Source organism: Artibeus jamaicensis, unplaced genomic scaffold, assembly GCF_021234435.1.
Source record: "Artibeus jamaicensis isolate MK-2021 breed Jamaican fruit bat unplaced genomic scaffold, CSHL_Jam_final contig_777, whole genome shotgun sequence".
Classification (NCBI taxonomy): Eukaryota; Metazoa; Chordata; class Mammalia; order Chiroptera; family Phyllostomidae; genus Artibeus; species Artibeus jamaicensis.
In genome coordinates this window covers 2,980,270-2,998,139 of record NW_026521966.1, presented here as the reverse complement: position 1 = coordinate 2,998,139, position 17,870 = coordinate 2,980,270, and the positions used below count along the sequence as shown (strand labels likewise).

Below are 17,870 nucleotides of genomic sequence, written 5' to 3'. Positions count from 1 at the left end.
ATCTTTCGTGATTAGTGCATACAATGTTTCCAGCACTGGCACACATTTGACTTTCTGAGCAATTGTGCATGAAATCAAATTGGATTTGGCTCAGAATCATTTCTCTAAAGGAATATAACCATCTTAATGTCCTGTCTAGTTTCCCCTAATAAGACCCCCTCTTGAGTAACACATTCCAGTGGAGAGTCTGTGCTGGCAGTAAGTTAGGCCAGCAGTGGCACAGTCCACATAAACTTGTTTAATCTGGTTGGTATGTACAGCATGCCCCTAGACATTTTCAGACATTACAAAGCCTTGAAAATTACTAACGATTGCTTTTTCTTTAGCACTGAGGCAAGGAAGTGAGAAAGATCCTTAAGACTGTTGACACAGCATTACCAAAAACTTCATGTTAAGGCATGAAGTTAAAGGCATGTTTCCAAGTAGCTTTTTAAGTCCCAGTGGTTATTGCTTGGGGCTTCTGTGTCTCTGACTGCAAAAAAAAAAAGCATTCTGGGCCCTGGTCAGCTAGCTCAGTTGGTTAGCACATCATCCCCATATGCCAAGGTTGCAGGTTTGATCCCCAGTCAGGGCACAGCAACCAATGAATGCATAAATTAGTGGAATGACAAGTCCATCTCTCTCCCTCTCTCTCTCTCTCTCTGAAAGTCAATTAAAATAAAAATTTTTAAACATTCTGAAGGTCTGCTCTTGGCCATTTATAGAAATGAAATTCGAATGCCCTCAGATGAAGAAAAGCACCTGAACTCATTTTAGAGAAGAAATGTTTTCAAATACAATGGAAGTTATATATTGAACAATAATATGCATTTTATGAGCCACTTTTTTATTTTTGAAAATTAGAAATGTACAAACTTTTATATTACTACAAATGGGCAGAAAAGCACCATTATATGGTCTAGCTGAAGAGAAAATTCAATTTTGTGTTAGAATAAAATGCTAATTTATTACTGCATTTAGATCTACCCACCATTTGAGGGAGTCAGAAGTCAAAGTGAACAGCTGTAACTCTAGTTGATCTCTGCATACTTTGGTCCAAATATGGTAAAGGGCAGGGCTAGAGAAGGGAGTGCCCCTACAATAAACAGGGCTCAGAACTCTAACAGAGAATTAAAGTATACTCCACTCAAGAGAACTCTGCACTTTGCACTTTAGTTAAAGTCTCATTTAGATTTAAATTTCTAAACCTTTCTAAAGAAATTAAGTTTTCTTTGATCTCCTCTCTTGTGAATTGCAGGAATTAGATAAAATTATTGGATAAAATGACTTCTTATCATGTTGTTAAAGATCCCATTAAAAAAGTTGCTATCTTTGGAGGAACTCACGGCAATGAGCTAACAGGAGTATTTCTAGTTCAGCACTGGCTAGAGCATGGCACTGAAATTCAGAGGACAGGGCTGGAGGTGACACCATTTATCACCAACCCAAGAGCAGTGAAGAAGTGTACCAGATACATTGACTGTGACCTGAATCGAGTTTTTGACCCTGAAAATCTTGGGTAAGGCTATATTTTGTTATGTGCATGTGTATGCATGTGTGTGTGTGTGAGTGTGAAAAGTGGAGTGTGTGGGAGAGAACATGCATGTATATATGTATGTGCTATTCATGTGGTCGTTATCGTGAATGAAATCACTTTCACTTTTAATCATACCCTATTATGAATTGCCCAGTTCTCTAAACTGGGCATTCACATGCTGTTTTATAAACCTTTTTAAGCATCAGACTATTCTCAACTGATTTTCTTTTTAAATGTATTCTCTACAGACTGAGATAAAAAAAACCAAAGTTTTTACCTTTAAATCTGCCTTTAAAGAAATAGATTTAATAGTCTTTTGGATTATTAGTGTTTGGTCACTGTACTTGGGTATGTATGCATGTGTTAGCTTTCTAGGTTATTCGCTGCTGTGTCTTTATGCAACTATGTTTATGATACTGCATAAAATTCTAGTTAAGAAAGGCGGAATGTCTTGATTAATATTTGTTCAATGAAAATATCCAACCATAACACTCTAGGTATGTTCTCATTATTATTCTTGCCTCTGTTTACATCATTATAGCTACTAATGTACATATGTAGGTCTCTAAGTATTTTCTTTTTACCACTTCTTTCTTCCATCTGTCTAAAAACATTATTATACACCTACTCTTTGCAGGGCACTGTGCCAGCTACGGTGAGAGTACAAAGCTATGTGCAAAATGGATTCTACCCTTAAAAAATCGACAGACTAGTAGCTAGGATATAAGACAGGGACCGGAACTAACATGGTGCTGTTGTATTTACTCATTTTCTAATAAAGGTTAATTTGAGTTTAGAGAGTTACTTAAATATAATCTCACCACAGATCAAAAGATGGTTACTACTTTTACTACAAATATGACTCACTGTATGGAATAGATTTATTTCCTAGGCAACTACACATTTGTCATACTTTGTGTATCAAATCATATTTTTACTAGCATAAATTTTAATTTCAAGAATGGTTTATCTTCATGACTGAGGTTATGTCAACACAATTAAAATGTATCTATTCACTTGAAATAGCTATTAACTAACTCATATTGCGAGTAAGAATTTTTTGAAGAATAACTCTTACAGATGACATGTTAACTTCCCAAGTAACTCTTAAATGAACCAGGGTGAGTTTTCTCATGTGCCCACTCAATAGTATGCATTTCAATTAGAGCAGTCCTTTAAAGTAAATCCACCTTCTATTGTACTTGAATGCAATTCAGAGGCTAGGCCGTTCCCTCTCAGGGTGGCATGGAAACTCATGAGGCAGATAAATTAATTGCTCCTCCTGTCCTCCTTCTGCCCAGTTAGTGACTTGTCCTGTGTTCTCCATCTGAGCAATGTCAGCATTGGCCACCAAATCCTCTGTGAAAATCATCTTGGAACCTTCCTTGTCCCTCATCCCCCTCATCTCGTGGGTCACTAAGTCTTCCCAAATAGTCAAGTATTGAATAATTGGAAATATTCTGCAAATCCGATCTTCCTCTCCATTTTTACTACATTAGTTTATTTCTTCTGGGGGCAGTCAGAGTAGCCTCCTGAAGAACACTTCTGCGTCCCGCCTTAGTCTAGTCCTTCCTGCCATGGAGTCTCTCTGTGGTAGCAGCCATAAGAGTCATCTTAACATGCAAATCTTTTTAAATTTTTTATTGTATTTGTTCCATTACCATGTACCCCCCTTATATACTCCTCCCCCCTGCAATCACCACAATGTAGTCCATGTCCATGAGTTCTTTTCCCTTTTTGCTCAATTCCTGCACCCGCTAAACTCCCCACACAGTAGCTCTATCTGAGAGTCTGTCTCTATTTAGCTTGTTAGTTCAGTTTGCTCATTATTACAGTCCATATATAATTAAAATTACGTGGTTCTTGTCTTTCTCTGACTGGCTTATTTCACTTAGTGTAATGTTGTCCATGTCCATCCATGCCATCGCAAAAGTTAATTTTTCTCTTTTTTATGGCCAAGTAGTATTCCATTGGGTAAATGTCCCATAGTTGTTTTTATATACTCATCTACTGGTGGACACCTGGGCTGCTTCCATATCCTGGTGATTGCAAATAATCTATAAATTTGTAATGTTTTCAAATAAGTGTCCATTTCCCTTGCAGGTTTTTAAAAGATTGGCAACTGGTTCCTTATACACTGTATTATTATTTTATATTTGTGTTATATTAGCCACAGATATTGTTAACTTTTTTCTTTCTGCTAATGACAGCAAAAAAATTTCAGAGGATTTGCCATATGAAGTGAGAAGGGCTCAAGAAATAAATCATTTATTTGGTCCAAAAGACAGTGAAGATTCCTATGACATTATTTTTGACCTTCACAATACTACCTCTAACATGGGGTGCACCCTAATTCTTGAAGATTCCAGGAATGACTTTTTAATTCAGATGTTTCATTATATTAAGGTAATGTCAATGTTATTAATTTGTAACTTACCATAAGTCAATTTCAGACATAAAACAACCAGAAAAGGGGTCAGGGGGAGGGTCTGAGAGAGATGGAGAAGTGGAAAGAGGGAAATGAGAGGAAATTAGTAAAATAATAAAACCTTTGTAGATTCTTGTATCTATAACGTTATAAATCTTTTATCCACAGCTACAAGATCATAGGCTATTTGGTAAAATTAATACCAAAAGTTAAAATGATATGGTTGAAATAGTTCAATTACAGTTTTAAGAAGCTCAAAAACAGTCATTGAATGTTGACTATAGACCAATGACAAAAAGATTGACTCTCTTTAGTCCTGCCCTTCTCTGCCTTTGATTCAGCTACCCCAGCACACATCTGATCTTTCAGTACTTCACGTAAGTAACCACCTTAAGGCTCAGAAGTATACAAGGCAAAAAAATGAGCAATCCAGTGCTTACAGCTAGAGAAAAATTGCCAGAAAATAATAACCCAGCAAAAATACAAATAATAATCTTATTATTTATTATACAATAATAATGCTTATTATTGTATTATAAATGTCCTTCCTTCCAGAGAGCTGGTATGATTTAGAGGAAAGAATTTGACCCATGTAGCCAGGAGGTCCTGGGTTCAAATTCTGCTTCCTTATTTACTAACCTTGGATAAGATAACTCCCAAAAAACCCCAAAACCTTGCTTTCCTCATTTTATAAAGTTGACATAATAATAACATTTATTTATAAGGCTGTTAAAAGCCTTAGATAAGAAACTATTTAAAGCATTTAACCTCATACCTCTCAGACAGTAAAGACTGGCCATTATTTTATTTCCTTTGAGTTTTTGACAATAACTAGATGGTTCTGTAGGAGACCATAATGAAGCTATTCTTTGTTGCTCATTGAAGGAGAGCTGAATGCTTTGGTTGCCAGGCATGGAAGCAGCATGGCTGACATTGCTGTCAAAACTGGGAGGCCTGTCTTGAACTCTCATTCAGATCAGTGGAGGTAGGAAGAGTTTTACCCAGCACCTGCAGAGACCTGGACTGCAGGGATAGGTACAGAGTTCTTTAAGAGCAATACTAAGCTAAGTAGTAAGTGTGACCAGTGATGAAGAAAGAAATAACCAAATTCATTCAGAAGGAAAACTTGTGTCATGTTCTTTAATAATAGTTCTTCAGAATTTAGTGTATATTTTACCCAGAAAGCTATGCATAATTCAATTTTATATGTAATTTATGCTTATGTTTTCAAAGCTTCAATAACAACATTGAATTTTAGAGTTTGTCTCATGGAGCTCTTACTAGTCTTAGTTGGTATAGTAAAACATACTGAAGGCATTATTGACTCTGTAGTGGCAGAGAGAGCAAAGCATATTGTCTTGACATAATGTTAAAGATGTTTTCATTCATTTCAGACTTGTTTGGCTCCATTGCCCTGCTATGTGTATCTTATTGAGCATCCGTCCCTCAAATACGCAACCACTCGCTCTATAGCCACGTATCCTGTTGGTAAGTCATATTTCCCATGGTCACAACTAGACAAAATGTGTCCTAGATGAAATACTTAGAAAAGTTATTTTTTAAGAATATTTAGCCCTGGCTGGTGTAGCTCATTGGATTAAGTGTGGGCCTCCAAACCAAAGGTCGCTGGTTTGATTCCCAGTCAGGGCACATGCCTGGGTTGTGGGTCAGGTTCCCAGTAGGGGATGCATGGGAGGCAACAACACATTGATGTTTCTATCTCTTTCTCCCTACCCTCCCTTCCCTCTAAAAATAAATAAATAAATAATATTTTAAAGAATATTTATAGTTACCTTGCTCATCACTTTGGCTTCTAATTGTCAAGTAATAAGTAAACTACCTCCAGACAGGCTCAAACTATGTAAAATTTCCTCAATTTCACTGAGCAGTTTCTCTGCATTCCATGAGAGAAACAATGGACTGAGGGAACTTGAATCTTTTATCTGCAATAAACATACCTGCCTTTTGCTCCATGGAAGACACTATTCTTGAAAAATAATTTGGAACCAAGGCAGTCAGTGGCTTGCCAGAGAGATGTGCAGAAACACAAAAAAATTATAGAAAATCTCTCAACGTCCTGCTTAGCCCTTCTCTGCAGCAGAGTCTCCCATAAATGGTTATCCCTTCACTTGCTTGCCCTGTCAGTTACTGGGCTGTGAGCCCACTTTACTTTCTGGAATTTCCAACATGCAGGCATGCACTCTCATACACCCTCTCACACAGATAGTCTCTTTTTTTCTTTATTCCGTTCTCTTTCCTGAGTAGAGCCTAGTAGCCGAACCATTGGCAGACTACACTATAATCATTACAATTGCTGTCACAACTTAAAATCTTTTCTGTTAGATGTCAGACAGTTTCACCAAGAGCAATTAAATATAAAAACAAGTTGTCAAACAGTGTAAGCAAACTTCAGATGACCTTGCTTACTCAATTGCTGATGCTTTTGGTGCATAATCAGGGCATCAGTTGGAGGGAGCTAAGTATCCCAGTCTGGGTGCTTAACAGGGATGGAGAGAGATCCTGTTTCTCTGTGACACCAAATGAAGTAAGTATATGATTCCCAAACTTTACAAGAGCAATCTTTTTTTCTTTCATTAAAACTTATTATTTGTAAAAAAAAAAATCTTATTATTTGTAAAGGGATTTTTTTCTTCCCTTCCATTGTATTTTCTTTTATTTTTTGAAAGAGCAATCTTGGTCTATGATGTTTGTGGAGCAGTGTGGCTCTCAATTGAATACCTACCCACTGATACATTTACAGCATTTATGTTGCAGTGTATGTTTATCTGCCCCTTTTACAATACTATGCTTTTTAAAATTTATGACAGTATTGAAGGAAATGTGAAGGAAAAAAATCCCAAGATTTGCAACTCTTTTTTATATATTTTATTGGTTATGCCAGTACAGTTGTCCCATTTCTTCCCCTTCATTCCCCTCCACCCTGCACACCCACTCCCCCCATCCCCCCCTTTAGTTCATGTCCACGTGTCACAAGGTCTTTAGCTTCTACATTTCCCACACTACTCTTGCCCTTCCTTCTGCCTATTTTGTACCTACCATCTATGCTACTTAGTCTCTGTACCTTCTCCCCTCTTCTCCTCCTCCCACTCCCCTGTTGCTAACCCTCTACGTTATCTCCATTTCTTTTTTTAATATTTTTTATTTTACTTAGTTATTTTTCAAGTACAGTTTTTTGTCTATTTCTCCCATTCCAGCCTCCCCTGCCCCATGCTCCCCACCTCCCTCCCATTTCCACCCCCCTTAGTTCTCGTCCCTGTGTCCTTCCTATTTGTTCCTCCAAATCCCTCCCCCTTTTTCCCCTTAAATTCCCTTCCCTCTCCCCTCTGGTCACTGTCCCCTTGTTCTCTATTTCGGTGTCTTTGTTTTTTTTCTGCTTGCTAGTTTGTTTTGTTGTTTAGCTTCCTGTTAAAGGTGAGATCATATGGTATTTGTCTTTCAACATCTGGCCTATTTCACTCAGCATAATGCTTTCCAGTTCCATCCATGTTGTTGCAAAGGGTAGTAGCTCCTTCTTTCTCTCTGCTGCGTAGAATTCCATTGTGTATATGTACCACAATTTTTTGATCCATTCATTTACTGATGGGCACCTAAGGCAGGTCAATTTTTACTTTTCTGAGAAAATTCCATACTGTTTTCCATAATGGTTGTACCAGTCTGCAATCCCACCAACAGTGAACTAAGGACCCCTTTTCCCCGCAACCTCTCCAACATTTGTTGTTTGTTGCTTTGTTTATGATAGCCATCCTGACTGGTGTAAAGGGGTATCTCATTGTGGTTTTAATTTGCATCTCTCTGATAGCTAACGATATTGAGCATCTCTTCATGTGTCTCTGGATGTTCTGTATGTCCTCCTTGGAGAAGTGTCTGTTCAAGTCCTTTTCCCATTTTTTAATTGGGTTGGTTGTCTTCTTAGAGTAGAGTCATGTAAGTTCTTTGTATATTTTGGAGATTAAACCTTTGTCTGAGGTATCATTGGCAAATATGTTTTCCCATACAGTTGGTTGTCTTTAATATATTTTATTGATTATGCCATTACAGTTGTCCTATTTCCCCCCTTTCATTCCCCTCCACCCTGCACACCCCCTCCCCCACCATTTCCCCCCTTTAGTTTATGCCCATGTGTGTCAAGTTCTTTAGATTCTGTATTTCCCACACTACTCTTGCCCTCCCCTCTATTTTCTACCTACTGTCTATGCTACTTAGTCTCTGTACCTTCTCCCCCCTTCTCCTCCTCTTATTCCCATGTTGCTAATACTCCATGTGATCTCCATTTCTGTGCTTCTGTTCCTGTTCTACCTGTCCTCTGTTTGCTTTTGTTTTAGGTGTGGTTGTTAATAACTGTGAGTTTGCTGTCCTTTCACTGTTCATATTTTTATCTTCTTTTTCTTAGATAAGTCCCTTTAACATTTCATATAATAAGGGCTTGGTGATGATGAACTCCTTGAATTTGACCTTATCTAAGAAGAACATTATCTGCCCTTCTATTCTAAATGAAAGCTTTGCTGGCTAGAGCAATCTTGGTTGTAGGTCTTTGGATTTCATGACTTGGAATACTTCTTTCCAGCCCCTTCTTGCCTGTAAGGTCTCTTTTGAGAAATCAGCTGACAGTTTGATGGGAACTCCTTTGTAGGTGACTGTCCCCTTATCTCTTGCTGCTTCTAGAATTCTCTCCTTCATTTTAATCTTGGCTAATGTAATTATGATGTGCCTTGGTGTGTTCCTTCTAGGGTAAACCTTCTTTGGGACTCTCTGAGCTTCCTGGATTTCCTGAAAGTCTATTTCCTTTGCCAGACTGCAGAAGTTCTTCTTTATTATTTGTTCAAATAAGTTTTCCACTTGTTGCTGTTCCTCTTCCCTTTCTGGTACCCCTATAATTCAGATGTTGAAATGTTTAAGATGTCCTGGAGGTTCATAAGCCTCTCCTCATTTTTTTGAATTTTATTTCTTCATTCTTTTCTGTTTAGTCATTTTTCTCTTCCTTCTGGTTCACTCCCTTGATTTGAGCCCCAGTTTTCTTTCCATTGGTATTGGTTTCCTGTGCATTTTGCTTCATTTCACTTAGTTTAGCCTTCATATGTTCCTCTAATTTGTGACTAAAATCAACCAGTTCTGTGAACATCCTAATCACCAGTGTTTTGAACTATGCATCTGATAGGTTGGCTATATCTTGGACACTTAGAAGTATTGGCTCTGGGGCTTTGAGTTGTTCTTCTTGAGCCATAATGTTTTAGTCTTGTCACGCCTGTTATGTATGAGGGGCAGAGCCTTAGGTGTTCACCAGGGTGGGGCAGCCAACTGTGAAGCTGTATGTGGGGGTGGGGTCAGAGAGGGGAAATGGCACTTGTTCCACTCTCTCTGGAGTTTTGGTCCCCTCTGCTGCTTCCTAAAAGCAAATTGGGTCCTTCTGGTGCTGGTTCCTGGAGGTGTGGGCTTGTGCACCCCCTAGGGGGATGCACAAGCCCCTGTGGGTCTCTCCAGTGAACTCTCTGTGAGCCTGGGATCCTCTCCCGGCACTCTTAAACCCTGAAAGTTTTTTCATTTGGTGCTTTTAGGCTTTAATTCTTGTTGCTAGGGTCCTGGTTTGTGTGGTCTGTCTCACTGCTCCTTTTTTTTACCTGGTTATCTGCGTGACTGCGGTCAGCCAGACGCCTTGCGCCCTCACTGGGTCTGCCTGTTGCCACCCCACCCCTGGGATCTGCCAACTGCTGCCTGTGCTCCTGGGTCAGTCAGGCCACTTTTTCCTGTGCAACCCCTCTCTGCCAGCTGCTGACTCTGCCTCTCTTACGGGTCTGGATGAATGGTTTGTTGTTGTCAGACTTCCATACAGTTCAGTTTTCTGTTTGTTTTGGTTGTGTTTTTGTTACTAAAACTTTGTTGTCTTTAAACTTGGTTTTGTGAGGAGGCATAATATTTCCACCTACGCCTCCATCTTGGCCGGAAGTCTACACCTATGAAGATTTGCAGCTCTTAACACAACTCTTTGGTTTTTATCTTGTGCTCTCCCAGGATCCATTCACTGCACATATAACTTGTACGTGTAAATGTCCTACTTTATTTTTGTCCAACAGTATGTCTCAAATATTTTTCATGATGTTAAGTAGTCTAACTTTTTACCAATTTTTAATAATGGGATCCAGAGTTGATATATTAAAATATTTAATTTTATAATATATTCTAAAACTTATGTAAATATGACTATCTCTCATTCTGTACCTAGGTATAGAAGTTGGTCCCCAACCTCAAGGGGTTCTGAGAGCTGATATTTTGGATCAAATGAGAAAAATGATTAAATATGCTCTTGATTTTATACATAATTTCAATGAAGGTAAGTTGTAGGTGAGAACTGTTATCTTAATTGTTAGTGTGTGTGTGTGCAAATATATCAGAAAAGGTAGGGGACATGAGCACACATGGTAACTTAACAACTGCACACGGAAATAGCAACTGTCACCTGGGTCAGATTCTCATGCTCAGGATATTAGGTGTTTTTTAAAAATTTCATTCACTTCAGCCATTCCTCAATGACCAGACTAATACATTTAAAAAAAAGAAGAAGAAGAAGAAGAAGAAGAAGAAGAAGAAGAAGAAGAAGAAGAAGAAGAAGAAGAAAAGTAGCTACCCATTAAAGCTCTCTAAATAAAATCTTCATTGCCCTATTAATTTCCGTTTTAAAAAAACAGGTATACTAAGAAACACAACTGTCTAACAGACATTTGAAAACATGTCAATATTACTAGTAATTAGAGAAATGCAGATTAAAATGAGAAACCATTTTACCCCATTAGAGTAGGGAAATATTAAAATCTGGTAATACTGTGTTGATAAGGGTGTAGAAAGAGGGGGTGGTAGAGACATGCTAGAGAACAGTTCTACAGTACCCACTTTCAGTATTGCACAAATCCTGTGACCCAGCAGCTCCACAACTCACAGCATCACCTGTGACAACAAGCAGTACAAACAACCTGAATGTCCATCCATGGACAAACAATTAAACTAACATGAAAAGATCTTCAAAATACAATGTATTGCTAATTAAAGAAAGCAAGGTGCAGACCAAAGCATGCAGTATACCAATTTCCTCAAAACAATATTAAATATAATGGTAATAATAAACTCTTTGCTAGAATGCATACATATACTTTAATGTATACATTAGTGTACAGGACAAGATCCTGAAGAAAATACACCAAACTGATAACAGTGATTATTGGGGAGGGGAGGAAAAAAAACAGGTGAAGTTTGTTTTTGTCATTTTCAAGAAGAATGATGTGTTCATGTATTGTGTGTAATTAAGAAATAATTTAATTAGTAGATACATGAAACTTTATGTATCATTTGCTCATTTATTTGGTAAATCTAAAACTGCAGCAAAAAAGTCCATTAATTATTTAAAATTAAGTTTACTTTAAATTGTTTTATAATTATAATAAAAATAAAATTTAGACAGACATCCTCTGTAAATAATTGATCCAACAGGCTGAATTCAAATTGTCCTTGGGGAATGTGTCATTATGGTTGACAAAGCTGATGAACAGTTCAGTGTTCATGGGGAGTATGTAACTCCTTAACCTCAGAGACTGAGCCTGGCTGCAATCAGGAAGTTTTTCTGGGAATCCTTTGACTCCCAAGTCATAAAGACTAAAAATTAGCTTTCTACCACCTTTGTGTGAGGACAGGTTCTATACTGTCTAATGGGCCTGGTATGGAGAAGGTCATAACTTATTCACAAGAACCCTTCAAATAGTGAGTGTGGGACTGCCCTATGTTAAGAAATGATGCACCTGAGTATAAGGCTGCAAACCTGAGTGAAAAAAATCATGGTTTTCAAATTATAGTCTTTAGATTTCTCCCACAGGGGTGGGGATCTAGAAGTTGTCCTAGTAGCTCCAGGACATTCAACCACCCCACCCCTACCCCCCTACCTTGCCCCCTGCTTTACCCAGAGAAATTTGTCTATCAATTTTATTACTCTTCCATGTAACATTTCTTTTAAGCAAAGGATTCTGTAATTTAAACATTTTAAACCACTAGTAATTTAGACTATGAGCTTAGTAGATTTCTACCTACCATGGAAAGAGCACCATTATCCAAAGAATGTTGATCATAACCACCTAGACAAAAGTCTCTGGAAATGTGTAGAAGAGCTCCATCCTTGGCTCTGTGCTACTCAAAGTTATTATTAGTGTCTTGCATGAGGACAGAAGTAATGTGCTTTTATAAAAGGGATACATGGGAGGAAAATATCTGGTTCAGAAGATGGTACCAAAAAGTCCTGACAATCTTTAATGATCATCTAAACAAATGTTTTAGGTTAACTATATCAAGAACAAAATTTTGCTTTTATGTTTTAAAATAATCTCAGAATGAGGGAAGTGATGGTCGGTTTCCTGCCTTGGATAAGCAACACCTGGAGAACTCTGAATAAATTCTGAGTCTGTGTTTCAAGAACATCTATAAAGTAGAGGTTAGCCAAGGAGAAAGCTGAGAATGTTGAAGAATTTGAAAATTTATATTGGGAAGCAATTAGACATGTTTTCTGTGACTCAAAGGGCAGAATAAAATTGGTGGGATAAAGTTAACTTGAGACATAAATTTTCAATGAACAAAGCTGACCAGTAATGGAATGGACTGCACTTCATGAGGCTGCTCAAGCAGAAGAGAGATGGCCATGTGGCCAGAAAAACATGGAGAATACTCAAGCATCAGTGATGTTAGGCATCCAAGGCTCCTTCCAACTCTGAGATTCTAAGTTGCAAAAGCATACTCCTTTGTGTCCTATGACCCTTTCCTTTCCTTGCAATGGACCTTCTGGTTTAAAAAGATGACATCTGTTAAGTTTCCATCTTCACCTTGGAAGGTTTGGTAGACTGTAAAAAATGGCTGCAAATTCTTTCCTTCTCCACACTCATGTCCCTGCAATGTGATGTTTAAATCCTTCTACCAAGAGATGGAGTCTATTTCTCTACTCCCTTGAATGAGGCCTGGTCACATAAGAGGCCTGTCAAGAACTTGTACCCTGAGGATTGTTCTCTTACTGCCCTGGGGTACCCTCTACTGCCATTATGTTAATCAGCCTACCCTATCCTTCTGGTTAATGGAAAACTATGAGGTGGAGGACTTCAACAGCCTAGCCAGCATTTCTGCAGCTCTAGTTGATAGCCTGTCAAGTGCCAGACGTGACAATAAGGTCATCTTAGATCATCTAGCCTCCAGCAGACCTGCCAGCTCACCACAAATGCATGAGCAAGCCAATGAGAAGTCAGCCAAGCCAGCTTAAACCAGGGGAAGTGCCCAACTAACCCAGAGAATCATGAGATAAATTAAAGAGTCATGGCTCTGTTGTACTGAGTTCTAGGGTAGTGTGTTTTTCAGCCAAAGCTAACTGATACAGAAGTGACTGCAGAATATCCACATTCCAACACTGCTGTACTTTCTGCTCCAAGGGCAAAGGAAGATCTTCCTTTGAGTTGCAATCATGGCACACTACAAGCCCTACATTTAATGAAAGTTCATTCCGTTTGCTCAAAGTTTGCCTGGTATGCATGTAAACTACTCCTTTGTCAAGTTTCTGGGCACTGGGTCTTTTAATGTTGCTGCATTTTTGGAAGCTGGACTCCACTGTTGGTCGTCTGCCTGCATCCCAAGATCTGTCCAAGGGTTTAATGTACTTAGTGAGAAGAAGGAGTGCAACAGTGAAGTCCCAACCTGCTGGAAGGCCTCTGGAGGATATGCAATCACAGCATGTCAGAGCTGGTAGGGAGCTCCAAGGTCAGCTGATTCAAAACCTTCATTTCACATGTAAAGAAAGTGAGCCTCCAGAATTGACACCTCTTGCTCAAGATCACGCAGCTGGGAGATTGGAGTCCAGGTGTCCTGACTCCCAGTCCCAGGCTCTTTTTCTCTCACGATGGCCTTTTTAAGTTCCGATCTCTTCCACTGTCTGTCAGTGTGCTTGTGAGCAGTGTGTTGATAGGAATACTTCCAGAACACCTTTTGGCTTAGCGTTGTTTACGAACATCCTTAACTGAAATAGTGTGTTTTCCCTGTGACTGGCTTCCTTTTTCTTTGCTTCAATTACAGTTGACATTCAATCCACAATTGTATGTCTTCACTTTTCAGTTGTTGTTCTTCCCTTAAAGTATGAACTTCCTTTTTTCAATGTCTATTTATACATTTTTTCCCCTCTGGCCATAGGAAAAGAATTTCCTCCTTGTGCTATTGAAGTCTATAAAATAATGGAGAAAGTTGATTATCCCAGGAATGAAAATGGAGAAATTGCTGCTATCATCCACCCTAATCTGCAGGTAACATATGCTGTTTCTTTAAAATATTCAAAGTAATAAGGCCCCACCTTTGAATAGAATTTTATAGTTTATAAAGCACTTTACATACATTGGCTCATTTGTTGTATTTTCAGACACACTGCAGTGTAGGTAAGGTGTACAGACCTTCACTTGATACATAAAATTTATTTAGTGTGTCTTGTGCTGGCTCTAGAAATCCATCATTGAACATGGTCTATATTCTTGTGGGAGTCACAGTCTAGACACACTAACGTCTAAAGTGTAGTTTAAAAATGATAATGAGGCAGGGAGGCTCTCAGAAAAGGTAAAATTCCTACCCGAGGGCAAAGGGTAGGAATTATAATATTTATTTTAATGTTAGAAAACAGCCCTGACCAGTGTGGCTCAGTTGGTCGGGTGCCATTCCACGGAGGGAGGGGCCACTGGTTTGATTCCCCATCAGGGCACATGCCTAGGTTGCTGGGCCTGGTCCTCAGTCGGGAGGTAAGTGATCAATGTTTCCCTCTCACATCGATGTTTCTCTCCCTCTCTTTCTCCCTCCCTTCCCCTCTCTCTAAAAATAAATAAATAAACCTTTTTAAAGAAAGTATTACTTAACACGAGCAAACAGAAGCTCAGCCGTTAGATCTCTCCCACAGCCACATAGCTACGGACGGCACCCAGAGCTACTGTTCTCTGCAGTTCACATTGCTGTCGCCTCCCTGTGATCACCACCGAGTGAGAGCTAAACAATCAAAACCTCTTCCTTTGGAATGTCTTCTGCCGCCATTTCCTGACCTTCCTTGGGTTCCCAATATCTGCTGCTTGTCTGGTTTGAGAATTAATGGCCCAGTGAAAGAGGGAAAAAGGCCCTTGGGAGGGTGTAGGAGGTTGGAGTCTAGAAAAGACAAAGGTAAAAGCAGGACGAGTATATTCCAAAAAGATGAACCATCTGCTCCCACTGCGAGCACCCTACACACCGTCAGCCCTCACAGGTGGACCCGGTGGATTACCCTCACCTGGGGCTTTCAGCCCTGGCTGAACATTGCCTAGAGCGCTTTGAAAAAGTAACAGTGCCAGGACGGCACTGTGACATGGTCTGACCTTTTGGCCTGAGTACTCAGGGTGGAAAAACACTGATCCAGCTGAAACTGCTCTTTAGTGACCCTAATAATAGTCATCCAGACTTCAAACTTAATAAAGCAGCCTGCCCCAAAATACGGACTAGTGAAGCAAATCTGACCTTGGGCCTTAGTAGATCCAGGTGGCAACCTGAAGGAGGAGTTTCAGGCAATGTTGGGAAAGAAAGAAAGAAAGAATTGTGTGTTTTGATTACACAGTTACATGGTTATATGACTCTAAGCTGTGTACTTGTCAAAACTCAAAGAACTACACACAAAAAAAAGAATGAATTTTTCTGTATGTCAATTTAAAAAATGATGCCTGAGCCCCACTCTTGAGAGTCTCCTCCTCTACATTTAACATCACAGGTGATGATAACAGGCAGCAGGGCTGAACTAGTCGCCCCCAGGCAGCACATCTCAGACTTCAGTGTCGTGCACAGGACTCTCTGAGGATTCATTAACGTGAAGATCTTGATTTAGTGGGTCTGAGTGGGGAGTGAAATTCTGCTTTGCTAACACACTCTCACTGCCACTGCTGCTGCTGCTGGGAAATGTTAGGAATGCAGACTCTCGGGCCCCTACCCCAGACCTGTAGGATCAGAATCTGAGTTTTAATGAAATTCCTGCGTGATTCTCAGTCACATCCGAGTTTAAGAAGATCGGCTCTAGGCTTCCTGTGGTGTGAAAGCTCAAAGTTCCAAATTGCTGGCATGGGACCTTTCAGGCAACCAGCTCATTGGTGCTCACAGTGTAGGGCCACCCGTGAAAAACTTCCACCTTCTCTCAGACACCCCCAGCCATCCCACCTTCTCTCAGCAGTCCCTATAAGGAGAGACCTCCTTGTATGCAGGCATGATATTTCTCATTTTTACATCCCCAACAGTACAATGCCTTGTACACAGAAGGCTCTTAACAGGTAGTTCCTGCATTTTGATGAGCAGAATTTAATTTCAGCGAGCAAGAGATAGAAGAAGCATGTGGGAAGATGGGCATTGAGTTTCACCTTTTAATATTACAAATCTTTTTGGCAACATCCAAGGCATACTCAGTATTGAAGCAAATTCTAATTCCATGTACCAGTTATAAATATTAAAAAGGGAAACTCTTAAAGCTGCTGCCAAATTCCTACTCAAGCTAAGTTTAGTCAGTTCACTCATATGCCTCTCAATGTATCTCTCAAATATCTCTTTTCAAAGGATCTAGCGTTACAATGTTTTAGTTGTCTACAGCCTCGCATTAACTTTTTAAAATAGGAGAAAAACTGAATGTAATTTATTTATTTTAATTGTTTCCTGAGAGGATCAAGACTGGAAACCATTTCGCCCTGGGGATCCTGTGTTTTTAACCCTTGACGGAAAGACTATTCCATTGGGTGGAGACTCTACTGTGTACCCGGTGTTTGTGAATGAGGCCGCATATTACGAAAAGAAAGAAGCTTTTGCAAAGACAACTAAACAAATACTCAATGCAAAAAGTATTTGCTCCGCTTTACCTTAGAGATCACTTCTAGTTCACTTGTTATACAGTATCTTGAGAAACTCTACTAGTCTGTAAGCCCTCCAAGGGCAGGAATTGTGCTTCATTTAATGTGCCTTATGCAAATCCATAGCACCTGGTTCAGTGCCTTGCACACAGTGGGCATTTAGGCAAATTTCCTGAATGAATAAATAAATTAATTAATTAATATCTTTTAAAGGAACCATATTGTGTACACAGCTTTCTCAAAGAAGTGTACTGCTTATCTCTGTATAGATTTTTATACAGCATATTTTGATAGCTTAACATTCTTAATAAATGGTTTTTAAATTCAAATTTTTATACTGAAACCGATACTGTATACAAAAAGTTATTAACTTGAGCATAGAATTAAGTGTATGTCTTCAAATAATGGATAATGCTGCTAGAAACCAACGCTGCAGACTTACTATTTTTTATATTTAAATGAATGCTAATTTATTAAGTATCCAGCCTATGAAATTTAGCAAGAGTTGTGATATCCATAAGAGATTTTTAAATGCTTTTTTGAAGACAAAATGTGAACAAGAAATGCGGGCTGACAGTAAAGGTGACATATGAATAAATCAAAACCCTCTGAATGGTCCTTTGTCTGCAGACAGACAGCAGCCCACACAAAGCATCGCTGCTGTGGCGTGGCCACTCTGCGCTGACCTTGGGGTGCCGGGAGCCTCCTTCAGATGCCTCACACGCCCCTGGAGAAGCTGGCGTTCCTTCCTGCTTTGGGAGAGTTGGAAGAGGCATACTCCTCACAGCTGTCACTCATCCTTTTGAAAGAATGCACTTGCCCTCTTTTGCACTCAACATGTGAGGAAGTCCTGGGTTTCCACAGCATAGACGATAAAGGCGGAAATAGCAGAGAGCCGTGGCCGCTATGGAAATGTGCCCAGACCCATGCCTCTGGTTCGCAAATGCATTCTTTGAGAAATTGTCCACGTCATAAATGCCCACATCCCTCACCTCCCATGATCCTTCTCTTCAAA

At 39.4% G+C, this 17,870-nt stretch overlaps 1 protein-coding gene across 1 annotated transcript; it reads left to right on the top strand.

Annotated features, from left to right (window-relative positions):
- The first annotated feature begins 1,103 nt into the window (after positions 1–1,103).
- On the top strand, positions 1,104–17,184 carry ASPA (aspartoacylase). Its single transcript, XM_037133030.2, has 6 exons — positions 1,104–1,498; positions 3,727–3,922; positions 5,339–5,432; positions 10,183–10,290; positions 14,160–14,269; positions 16,672–17,184. The coding sequence occupies exons 1-6, from the start codon at positions 1,263–1,265 to the stop codon at positions 16,867–16,869; spliced, it is 942 nt and encodes a 313-aa protein (XP_036988925.1). The 5' UTR covers positions 1,104–1,262; the 3' UTR covers positions 16,870–17,184.
- Positions 17,185–17,870: the final 686 nt, after the last annotated feature.